Below are 12,728 nucleotides of genomic sequence, written 5' to 3'. Positions count from 1 at the left end.
TGTTAAATAATAGGGTTAAATTTATAAGTTTATAGTCATCAACAAGTTATTGACCTTTGATATGTTAAATAATAGGGTTTGTTGATTTGTATTCATTTGCACGTGTTAAATACTAAAATTTATAAGTTCATAATATTTTGATTGATGTAATTGTGGTGAATGCAGAAAGTCCACCAATATTAAAGTCCACCGATATTAAAATGTGTTAGGATAAAAATATAAAATTTATTCTAATGCCCCGTCTAGCTTGCATTTGCAATAGATACCAGAAGCAAACAGAAACATCCGGGTCATCGCTAGATCAACACCACAAACAAATTATCAAATGTAATAACATATTTACATTGACAGACAGCCACAGAATATCAAAACTTCATTAACCTCCTATCCCATTGTTTCATCATCTACTTGTTTTGATTCTTCTTCTTCCTCCCACCCTTCTTCCTTGACATGCATGCATGTTTAATTAATTAACCCTCAACCAAAAATGGACAAGAACCATCAGCCTGTCAAGTTTGGTAGTTTTACTCGCATTAATGGCTACAAAAAAACCGATTTTGCCATCAGCCCTAAAACTTCTCCCCATTCCCCTAACATTATTGCTTTTCAACCGGATGATAAACCCCAAGAATCACATGATCATAATAATAATAATAATCACGATGATACTGAGGTTTTTACTAGCAATGTCCATCAACTTTCTTCCGAAATTGACCTATTCATCGATTATCTCTGCAATGCTTCTGCTCCTCCTCCAGATGTCCCCGAGTCCGTTGAGGCCTTATCCAAAATCGTCGAATCTCGAATTGCCATGTATACTACTTCTTCTGGCCATAGGTTTGGAATGACCACAACGCAAGGAGAGGAAGAATCTTTTATAGCAGCCGTCAAGCAGATATACAAATTAACCAATGCATTTACTGAATTTTCCTCCAAAGACACTGCCCCATCACTGAATCGGACAAGCTCAGTTTTACAAAAAGCGATGATGTTCATAGAAGACGCGTTCTGGAATCTCCTAGAAGATTGCAAAAATGATTGCTGCTTGATTTCCGAGTCCAAGGATGATCAAATCGAGGAATTAGGGCAGATGGAAAAGCTAAAGATGCTGGCTTACACCATGGTTTGTTCAGGCTATGAAACTGAATGCCAGCAAGTTTACACACTCGAAAGGCGTAACGTGTTCAAGGACGAACTAGAAAAGCTAGGATATGAAAAATATAACATTGAGCACATACATAAAATGACTTGGGACTCACTGGAAGGTGAAATTGCACGCTGGACCAGAGTGGTAAAGCACTGCTCCACTGTTCTCTTCCCAAGAGAACGTAAACTAGTAGATTCTGTGTTTGCTGACTATCCATGCATTAGTCGAAGCCTTTTTACAAACCTTGCAAGAACCATCTTGACTCAACTCCTTGATTTCTCCGAGGCTGTAGCTATCACCAAAAGCTCCACCGAGAAGCTATTTAAATTCCTTGACATGTACGAGACTCTTCGCGATCTTGTTCCTGCCATCAGCCCTCCGTGTGATACTAAATGTGACTCTCAGAACGAGCTTAAGTCCGAGATTGAGAGTGCTGAAGATAGAATTAGCAAGGCAGCCGTCAACAGCTTCACTGATCTCGAGAACTCCATTAAGAACGATGTTGCAAAATCCCCCGTCCCCGGAGGTGCTGTGCACCCCCTGACACGTTATGTGATGAACTATCTAAAATACGCCTGCGAATACAGTGACACTCTCAAGCAGATATTCCAAAAGAACACCAAATCCGGGACTGAAGAATCATCGGCCAATCCATCACCATTCTCTCAAAAGTTGGTGGAAGTCATGGATCTATTGGACGCGAACCTAGAGGCCAAATCAAAACTCTATAAAGACCAATCTCTGTGTTACATATTTCTAATGAACAACGGGAGATACATACTGCAGAAGGTGAAGGGGACGGAAGAGATCCACCTTGTAATGGGCGATACATGGTGCAGGAAAAGATCAACTGTTGTAAGACATTATCACAAGAGTTATCAACGAGATACGTGGAATAGGCTATTGCAATGTATAAACCTTGAGGGGCTACAACAAGGGAATGGTAGGGTCTCAAAAACGATATTAAAAGAAAAGTTCAAAAATTTCAATAACATGTTTGATGAAATACATAAGACACAGAGTATGTGGATAGTGTCGGACGAGCAGCTTCTGTCAGAGCTGAGGGTTTCCATAGCAGCAATAGTAACTCCAGCGTACAGATCATTTTTTGGAAGATATAGGCATATTTTGGAAGGCTCAAGATCAAATGCGGACAAGTATATAAAGTATCAGCCAGAAGATATTGAGACATTGATAGAGGAACTTTTTGAAGGTCAGCATGCTATGTCCATGTCTATGTCCAGAAAAAGATAGTTAATCCGTCGATTACAGAATCAAAATGCATAATTGGATCATCATATATAGAGCAAGCATGATCAGATGTTTCATTTTGTCATACAAAAATCACATTCATGTGTTCTTTGTAGTTTGTTTTCCTGTCAATTTTACATTTTGGGACACAGAACAGACCAACAGACCATAGATCCTGTGAAAAGTTGAGCATTTTGGCGAAGCTGGGTGCATAAAGCATAATCGAGTTATGTCAGGCACAAATTTCTACACAATACCATTTAGAGTTGATAATAACTTTTTTTTGATAGTGTGTACAGTTGATAATTACTTGAACCAATGTAAATATATCTGATAATTTTAATTATTCAGTTTGGTGAATCTTTGTTCTTTGCGAAAAATATAGAATATTATTACCTATGCGTACAATGATATTGTGAAGATAAAGAAGGTAGGCTTAGTGCAATTTTTTAAGTGCAATTTTTTAAGTGCAATTTTTTGATACAATACTTATTATACTTATCGAGAGTTCTTCAAGAGTACCAACTTGAATATCGTCAAGTATATCAAACTTAACTAAATAAAACATGGTTATATTTTCCCCAAAAAATATAAGTATATCAAATGACATATCTAGGTATCCCAAATATTTTTTTCAAAAAATTTATCAAGTGACGTGACTGATACATGATTGATTTTAATTCGTGGTCGCATATAAATTCAGGCGGAGTCTCTTATTATTAGGATGGTTGTCAAACACATCAGATTTGAAGAATTTTTTAGTGTAAAAATTTGGAATCTTTAACATTTTTCATATAATATTGTATTTAGATGTAACGTTCAAGCAGAAAATTATATTCATTTATTATTAAGGATGTGAAATGTTAATCGTATTTAAGGAAGTTGAATATAAAAATCTAACTCAAATCATATTATTATTAAAAGTAGGTCTTGTTGTACTTGTACCCACCTTTTGCATTATAATTTAAAGGTGGACAAACATAGTGATTGGGCCTAATTATGTGTGAAAAATTTATTTACACATTTGTTTTCTGGGCTTAATATGTGCCGAGGCCTAGGGTACCCATTAATTTGTAAGCAGGTATCCAATCCAGTCCCAGATAAAAGAACAAGAGAAAGGAACTGACTATCTTCTTCTTATCGTCTCCGTCGTCCGTTGAATTTTGTTTCTCATCTTCAGATGGCGGCATCACTTCATTTCTCTGCTTTGGTATTTTTCTTCAAAAATCCCCTTTACTTGCTTTGTGTTGTTTCTTTATTAATCTTATTACCATTCTTGTTGTTATTGCTTGTTATAGTCGAATGTTGGGTGTGCTGCTCAACCAAGAAGCCTCTTGCCAACTAAGCCCACCAAGAATGTGGTCTCTTTTCCAACCTCATCCTTCTTCTCTGGCTCCTCTTCTTTCTGTGCTGCTGCTGCTGCTCCTCTCACTTTGTCACTCTCAAACCCCACTCCACTTGTTGCCTCTGTTCGCGCTATGGCTCAGGTTTTTTACGCCCTTCTCCCTTACTGTATTGCCTCTGTTTATTGTCTTCTGCTGCTACCCCAATTTGGTGTTTCTTGATTGTGTTATAACATTACACTTGTTTAGCTCTACTCACTATTGGAATTGCCCAACTACAAATGTAACAAATGTTCAATCTTTATTTTCTTTCTGACCCTTGATGCTCATGAGTATGAATTTTTTACTGTTTTCCGCCTGCCAAGGCGGACTCTTTCTTCATAAATTAGCCTACTCCCCCCCCCCCTTTTTATGTATTTCAAAAAAATGTTGTTTGTTCCGAAGAGATAGTTGAGTTTGGTTCTAGAAATGTTGTAAATGCTTTATTTCATGAAATTGTGTATTTTGTGCATTTCAGGAACCAGAACTGCAATCTACTGTAACCCAGAAAGTGTTCTTTGATATCAGCATTGGAAATCCAGAAGGAAAGCCTGTTGGGAGAATTGTGATTGGATTGTTTGGCAATGATGTGCCAAAAACAGCAGAGAATTTCCGTGCTCTGTGCACAGGTTGTTTACAATATTTCTCAGTCAATTGTTTTCTTTTATTGTTTGATGAAATCGTTTCCTTATACATATCTCAAGTTCAACTATCTTGATTAGGTGAGAAGGGCTTTGGCTACAAAGGATCTGCATTTCATCGCGTCATTCAGAAGTTTATGATTCAGGGAGGAGATTTTGATAAAGGAAATGTAGGTTATCCATTCTTCCATTATATAGGAAATTTAAATCTGACATTTTTCATCACTGAGATGATACTCTACCTTAAACTGCATTGTTGGAAAAAACACTTTTAAGTCAATTGTCAATAACCAGACCATAAGCCATAGGAGGTAAATGAATTATAAGTAAATATGAATCATTATACATGGATTTGCACTAAGACTATACTACTGGGGTGGCAAGCTTTAAGTATCGCAATGCTTGGCCACATATATACTTCTGAGAGGATTTTTTCTCTCTTTTTCTTTTGACATTGCAAGTATAACAACAATGCTCTAGCTGGTAAATTTGTTGTCAGTGTCTTCCTTCCCTATACCAACATCCACGAAGTATGGATATATTGATGTGTAATATTTCTTAATAATTTCTATAAACGTAAGCTGCCTGCAATGAATGCCAAGTAATCCTCGCTTTTGACCATTTTATTTCAGGGAACTGGTGGAAAGAGCATATATGGCCGTACTTTTAAAGATGAAAACTTCCAATGTAAGTTTGCCCTCCTTGCGTAAGTTCATTATGGTAGAAGTTTAAGATCACTTTCAAATTAGTTTACAAGTTATTATTATTGCTTATGGTGGGAGCATAGGTTTGCCACCCAGGAATGCTATTGTAAAACTTTTCTAGTAGGCTTTGCTCTTTAATAGATTGATAATGACTTCATTGTATATGCTGCTGTAATTTACCGTTACTTCACTCTGCTTATGGTTCTGAATCGAGATGCAATAAAGCAATTAAGCCCTTATCTATCGAAGCATCTCCTCGCCAGTTACATGTAATTAGCTTACTAGGGATGGGGTTGAGCTTAGGGAAGATAGAGAAGCCTGTATATCAACTTAATAGTTCTCTTACATATTGAAATTTGCAGTGACTCATACTGGACCTGGAATAGTTAGTATGGCAAATGCAGGGCCCAATACGAATGGTAGCCAATTCTTCATTTGCACTGAACAGGTACAATTTTGACTGGATATTTTACAGCTGCAGTGTTTTCATGATACATACTAAATAATTGGTAGTAGACAGAGTGATGTGACTAGCATCATTTTGAATGTCGTTTCATTGATGTTTGTATCCGATTGTTGACAGACACCGTGGTTAGATAAGAAGCACGTGGTGTTCGGCCAAGTAATAGAAGGCATGGACGTTGTTAAGCTGATTGAGTCCCAGGAGACAGACAGGGGAGATCGTCCTAGGTTGAAGGTTGTCATCAGCGATTGCGGAGAGCTACCGACGGTTTGAAATTGAATCACATTACTTGTGCTATCCTTCCCCTTATTCTAGCTAACAGGGGTGAGGAATTAGAAGCCTCGTATGCTTGGCTACTAATATATCTATATGGGGCCACACCCAATTTTCAAAGTTGGTATTTTTGTATTTCGATGTTGAGCGATGAAAAAAGCAACTGATTAATGATTAAAAACTAATGGCGTAATCAGTGTTTTAATGGAAGGAAGTTAGAATGTGTTTCATGAATAATGGTTAGCACTTGGGATTCTGATTGCCAAATTCCTCTGGATTGGGCAAAGACATTAATAGTCAAATTCTATGCTGCTGCTAATGATAGTACTTGTCCCTTCGATTATGAGTTCTCAACATAGTGTGGTATGGTGGTGTCTTAATAGTTCATTAATTATAAACTTGTAGGATGAGAATAGTTTTGGAATGTGATTATAACTAATCTTAATCTGTGGTGGATAAGAATAGTGTGATTATTGGGGCAGGGGTTGAGATTGAAATATTGTCGTGTGCAGAGAAACTGAAGCAACTGTAAGTTTGGCTACATACAGTTAAATTTATTTTATGAGTACTACATTATATATATATATATATAAATATTATATGTAACGGGATTAGATGAGTTGAGCCTCATATCTGTTTTTCAAAAAAAATTGAATTTGTATAACAAATAAAATATTTCAAGGTACAAATCATATTTATAATTCATCTGATAAAAAGATCCAGGGAGCAGTTGAATAGTGAGATGACCCAATTTCAAATTTATACTTTTATATCATTTTGTTGTTACACTAAAAATTATATCAACTTTAGTGTTATATAAAATTTTTAGAGTAGTTTAATTCAATGATATCCTTATGTTAATCGCTTAAAACAAAATTATTACATTTATATCCTATTAATTTTATTATTATTTGTACTGTTAACAATAAAACTATAAATATAATATAAGAATAATATAAAATTTGATATACATGAGTTGAACTAAAATACGAGAATAATGTATTTCTTACACAAAATACAATTTAGTGTTAAACTCACGTCAAAAGTAGGGGTTACAAGCCCAACAGTTTAACTAGTGGTTTAGTGACCTCTAGGGATGAGACCTCATCCTGACGTGCATCTCAAGGAAATTTTAAAACGATCTCCACTTAGGTCACCAGTCACCACTCATCACTCTCCCAAGTTGGAGTCCCAACAACAACAATCTCTCTCTCTCTCTCTCTCTCAAATACATTATCATCAATCTCTCTCACTCTCTCCGCCACAAATTCAAAATATCTCTCCTTTGTCTCTCCCTCAAAACATGAAGGTCAGAAACAAAGGCAAAATTTATCCATCTCCATCATCATCCTCCTCCACACCCCAACCTCCCTCGGACGACATATTCTCCGTTCTCAACATCTTACCGGCGGCCATTCTACTTGTCGTCTCCGTTCTCTCTCTCCAAGACCGTGAAGTTTTAGCCTTTATGGTAACTAGGTCACTCAAATCATCCCACCCAAACAACATAAAGACAAACACACATGATGATACTCAACACAAAACGGCGGCGTTTGACTGTGACTGTTTTAACTGTTACACTAGTTACTGGTGCAAATGGGACTCTTCATCTAACCGTGAGCTCATTCACCAAGCTATTGAAGCTTTTGAAGAACACTTGAGCAACGATGAAAACTTTAAAAATAACATTGGTCGGAGCAAGAAGAAAGAGAAAATGGCTCGCCGGAAAAATGCCGGAAAGTTACCGGAGATTACGCCGGTGGAGGATATTGAAGAGATTGAGAGGCAGTTTGTGAAAGTGGTTGAAGAGGATGTACAAGGGATGGTGCCGGAAAATGAGGTGGCGGCGGCGGCGGAGCAGAAGGGTATAGTAAGAAAGGTGTTGCCGGATATAATGGGGCTGTTAAATGGTCGAATATGGAGTCTTTGGAGTCCGAATGTGTAACGTAGGTCAAAAGTAAAGGGGGTATAAAGGTAAAAGTAATGGATTCCCCTTTAGTGTTTTTTTTAATTAATGTGTAAAATTTATGTTAGGCAATGCTTAAAATGTAGCGCCACTCTCTTTTTAAAATTTTGGTATATGTTCTCTTGGAAAACCCCACAGATACACACACCTATGAAGTTGTTTTTTAGTAACCATTTTCTCATCGAGTGCAGGGACGGAAATTTATAAGTCTAGGTCTATGATTTTTTGTACTTGTTGTGTGTTGATGGTTGTTTAGGGGTGATTCTTTTTACCGCTCGTTTATTTTAGACTTCTCATTTTCTGTTAAATTTGTTAAATTTAGACTTGTATGCTCCTCGTACCTTAAGTATGTCATTTTAGACTTCCTCCAAGTTCCAACCACTATATTTCGACTAATTGGGATGATCCCTAACCCTAATATTTGTGCAATTGTTCTTTTATTTAAGATAATTCTTGTTAAAAGTTTTTAGAAATTATCCTTATATTTGTGTTTTCGATTAGAATAAAATAAATAAAGACGGAGGGAGTAATTAAGAAGCGAAGAGTTAAAAGCCAGATTTTACATGAAGTCGAGAACTCGAGATGAAGGGACCTAGTAGCCTAATAATACAGGAGGAACTCGAGAAGAGAACTTGAGCATTATTCCTTTGGGCTCTTGGCTTAGCGAGAAGAGAACTCACTATTCTTTTTGTGTTTATTAAATTTTCCCTCTTCTTCCCTGTCATTGTAGCATTCTGGCTTTGATCTAAAGGTGTCTGGTTTTTGGAATGAGATGAGACATATCATAAATTTCATAATGCTCCTCGTATCATTGCTTCCCATTCTCTTTTAATTCTGAACAAAGTAAATATATACGTACTCAGTGTTGGGCATTAACAAAAATTATCTGATATCATGTCAAAGATCCGGTAAAGTGCAGATGATGCTATTGTATAATGTATTAAGGTATGTTTATACTGGAATTTTTATTATGTATTTATAAAAAAAAACCGTATTTATGTGTAGACTACACTACAGTCGCTTGAAATAACAGTAGAGGGGCCGATAAGTAAATAATAATGGGGGGGGGGGGGCAGTGATATTGTGTTTTTTTAAGTGATATTGTTGTACTAGTACTACTTTGGTGGGGTTAATTTTGATGCCTATCCAAAAGTGGTCCCGGTGTTTGTGGGCTCAACGGCATCCGCCACCTTACCCTGAAAATGCCTGTGCACCAGAAAAGTTTTCTTTTTACCCACCCTTGTTACACTTTGTTTTTGTTGGACTGTAGCTGTAGACTTCTCCTTTCTTAAATTCAAAACTACATTATATTTGGGGCATAAAGATGGGATCATGATATCTATACGTCGGAGAAGAGCGTCAAAGCTCACACCGACTCTTATCCAATAGCTCTTTAGTCTTCATGACCCATTCTTCTCATAAGTAGATAGGACCACTAGTCCACAACACAGGTAAAAAATCTGAGTGTAGGAACTAAATTAACAGCTGATCCAACTTATAAATGAATTCAGTGTATGACAAATGATTGTTGGAGAATATTATATTATGATATAATACCGCAATATGAGATCTTTGGTGTATAGACATGGAATCCATCATTTTACTTACTATGATATATAGCTGTGACATGCTGCTAACAACAGTTTGCAGTGAACCATTTCCCAGTTGGCCAAGTCACAAGTACATTTCATGACATGCCATCCTTCAAAGAAAAGGAAATCTGAAAGGTCTGACCATATTATTGTAAGGACACTCCTTTTATTTTACCGATATGATACTCAGAATTTTCTTCAACTAAAACACCTCAAGTTTAGTTTTGGGCATTGGGACACTATCATCAGAATCATTAGAGTAGTCAGTAGTCCCACACTAAACTTGCATATTAGCTCTCACTAGAGCCGGCAATTTCGTACAAGACACGAGAACACGATACGAAAACGACACAAAAATAAAGGGTTTGATTTGACATTTTTGGTACGCGAACACGAAAGTACACGAATAAAAAAGTACACAGATAAATTTAGTGTCGGTTTTGGGTTTACATTTGGGTACATGACAAGAAACGAAAGTACACGAAATAAATAAATATTTAAATAAATTTATCAAAATTATATGAATACATATATCTTATAATAATATTTTACATATAATATTTACAGAAAATAGGTACAAAATAGATTCAAATTTAAATTTCATAAGATTTGACTACACTTGAGTCTTTATGACTTATTGACTTAAAACTCGACTAGTAAAAACTTAATATTTAAATATATATTTTATTTATCTTTATTTTTATTATTACTTTTAAATTACACGAAATACGACACGAAACGTACACAATATGAAGGTACACGAACACGACACGAAACGAATCCTTAACGGTTCGGGTTTGGGTTAGACATTCATGACACGAAACAAGAAAGTACACAAAATGAACGAATTGCCAGCTCTACCTCATACTCCCTCCGTCCCTAAAACATTTTCTATTTGTCTTGGAAACGTTTATCAATCCACACTTTTAATTATTAATAACTTTAATTTCGTATTAGTATTAAATATAAAAAATTTCATTGTATTAAAGTACTCATAAATACGAATCCAATGAGTGATCACTCATGACTATATTTGATCTTAAAGATTAGATGTAAATTAACAGTGAATAGTGTAAAAAGTCGAAACAGACTATGTTTTTCGGGACGGAGGGAGTACCGGATAGATATACTGTGCCTGGTGTTAGTCTGCAGCAGTTTCACGCTTCTGAATCATACCTAGAAAACTTAATGAAAAAAGTATGATATTGTGTTTGCAAAATGATATTTGAAGTAGAAGGAAAGAAGAGGTAAAAAAGAGAAAATGTCAAAAGTTTAAAACCATATCAAACTTGCAAATGATAATCTGTCAAGTTAGAATGAATTACTGCACTAAAAATGAGAGAGAATAACTAAATACAGAATACTTATGGAGTTGAGTAAGCTTCTTAATTGACATGAAGCATGATGTTACCACAAAACCTAATATTTCATTTCTTACATTCTTTCCAATGAATCGCATCTATAAGCCTTTGTCTTTATCAACACAGAGTTTATTCAGAACTTAATTAGCACTTAAACACGATATCAGGCCAGGTCGAGTCTAGCTTGGCCGAGTTTAAATCATATCATAGTTACTGCAGAAGCCTGGAGGACACATTCACAAGCTATGTCTTTGTCAAATACACACGATCGAGTTCAGGTCCTATGATATCAACTTTTTAAATGATTAAACTACAACAAAAAACATACCACATCATATGTGTGGTGTAGCTATGAATTCGACAACACCTCAGAGGAAAGCTGTGGCCAACAAAATACCTAATACTTAGTTGATGTGATGCAAATTAGCCACCTGAGAAGGATGTTGAAATTTTAGACAGAAAAGACACAGAGAAATTGGCCAAAGAGTTAGCTTTGTGGATCATGGCATTGCTCGTCTACTTGCTGGATTTAGACTAGGGTTTGTTTACGATATGCTTGGACTTCTTGCATGGATTTAGAATGGCAGTTGGTAGGTCTTAATATCAATTATAAAGTGCTTAAGAATCAACAAGGCCGCTTAGTAATGGATATGATTGAGCCAAGGCTCACCAGAAAAAGAAAGGCTAGTTTATTGCCACTTTACGCCATGTCGGCATAAGAGCCGATTACTCTGAGACAAACCAATCCCATACTGGTTCCACAAGCAACACATAATCCAATTTGAAAAAACCAAATTTAACACTGCTGACATTCACACGGTACTGGCAGACCTTGATGTCAAATAAGAAAAGCGTATAATTGAACACGAGCTGATCATACCAAACTGGACTGTTAGCTATATTAGTATTCTTATGCAATGTGTTCACCACTTGCTCAGAGTTGCTGAAAGCACATGACTACACCATTGCATGTTCGAAATTTACAATTAGGGCCAACTTATTATACAGTTCGACCATGTACCTAAACACCATGGCTGCAGAAGAACAGCCGGTGACATAAAAAATCTAAGTCCCGTAAATTTTTCCTATGGAAGTGAACATGTTATACAAGTGTTCACAAAATTATCAGGTAGAAATCTAAAGGAGATGAATGTGATTAGGATTTTCTCTTAAGACAAGCAAACACCAAAGAAGCTCAACAAGCATCACATGTGATAAAAGTAGGATGCACCTTTCAGACTTTATCAACAGAAGATAATAGAAAAATGCATAGTCTCCCAGCTTGTTTTACAAGCAGGTATTTATCCCCTTTTTTGTATTCAGGTCCTTGTTGGCTTCCTAAAGGAGGAAGGCCCAACAATATATTTACACCAACATACCAGATTAAAAGTGGCAAAGAACAGCAGAAGAATGAATCATTTGCTGATATAAAAACTGATTATCAAAATATATGAAATTTGCCAATTTCACTGGAGAATGTTTCAATCCTAATAAAGGTTTGCAGTGCATTAGCAGTCAACAAATAGTTATCATGTTTGGAAGATAACCAAGTAAAGCCATGGAAAACTTGAGATTAGAAGAGGATACAATGTTGTTAATTTACACTTTAAGTTAATGACCTTGAAAGAGAGGAATTAGATGAGGCTACTATTAGTTCATACTCAATTTGGTCATTTGCTACAGACTTCTTATTCCATTTCCATTGAATCTTGTAATCCAGCAGTATCAAATTCTCGAGTTCTATATTTTGACAACCCATGTGCAGGAAAAATTACTGCATGCATGCATTATTAATAGAAACATGAAACTACCTTGAACTTTATAAATTGCGGAAATAGCTTCAATGTAGGTATCTGCAGTCGGGACGAGGAACTGCTCATGATGGGGAATAATATATGAAAACAGAAGATAAAAATATCTGTGAAAATAAAATCAATTAACTGGCTGA

At 36.0% G+C, this 12,728-nt stretch overlaps 3 protein-coding genes across 3 annotated transcripts; all 3 read left to right on the top strand.

The window, feature by feature from the left end:
* The first annotated feature begins 384 nt into the window (after positions 1-384).
* Positions 385-2,758, top strand: LOC141678680 (exocyst complex component EXO70C1-like). Its single transcript, XM_074485037.1, has one exon. The coding sequence runs from the start codon at positions 488-490 to the stop codon at positions 2,399-2,401; it is 1,914 nt and encodes a 637-aa protein (XP_074341138.1). The 5' UTR covers positions 385-487; the 3' UTR covers positions 2,402-2,758.
* Positions 2,759-3,449: 691 nt separating this feature from the next.
* LOC141678271 (uncharacterized) lies at positions 3,450-6,204 on the top strand. The gene is made up of 7 exons (XM_074484550.1): positions 3,450-3,608; positions 3,697-3,885; positions 4,259-4,409; positions 4,503-4,591; positions 5,054-5,108; positions 5,488-5,573; positions 5,709-6,204. The coding sequence occupies exons 1-7, from the start codon at positions 3,579-3,581 to the stop codon at positions 5,859-5,861; spliced, it is 753 nt and encodes a 250-aa protein (XP_074340651.1). The 5' UTR covers positions 3,450-3,578; the 3' UTR covers positions 5,862-6,204.
* Positions 6,205-6,994: 790 nt separating this feature from the next.
* On the top strand, positions 6,995-7,835 carry LOC141678046 (uncharacterized). The gene has a single exon (XM_074484232.1). It carries the CDS (start codon positions 7,165-7,167, stop codon positions 7,804-7,806), a length of 642 nt encoding a protein of 213 aa, XP_074340333.1. The 5' UTR covers positions 6,995-7,164; the 3' UTR covers positions 7,807-7,835.
* The last annotated feature ends 4,893 nt before the right edge of the window (positions 7,836-12,728 follow it).

This window comes from Apium graveolens, chromosome 8 (genome assembly GCF_009905375.1).
Source record: "Apium graveolens cultivar Ventura chromosome 8, ASM990537v1, whole genome shotgun sequence".
NCBI lineage: Eukaryota > Viridiplantae > Streptophyta > Magnoliopsida > Apiales > Apiaceae > Apium > Apium graveolens.
Note: the sequence above shows the minus strand (reverse complement) of the source record. Positions and strands in the feature narration are given on the sequence as shown.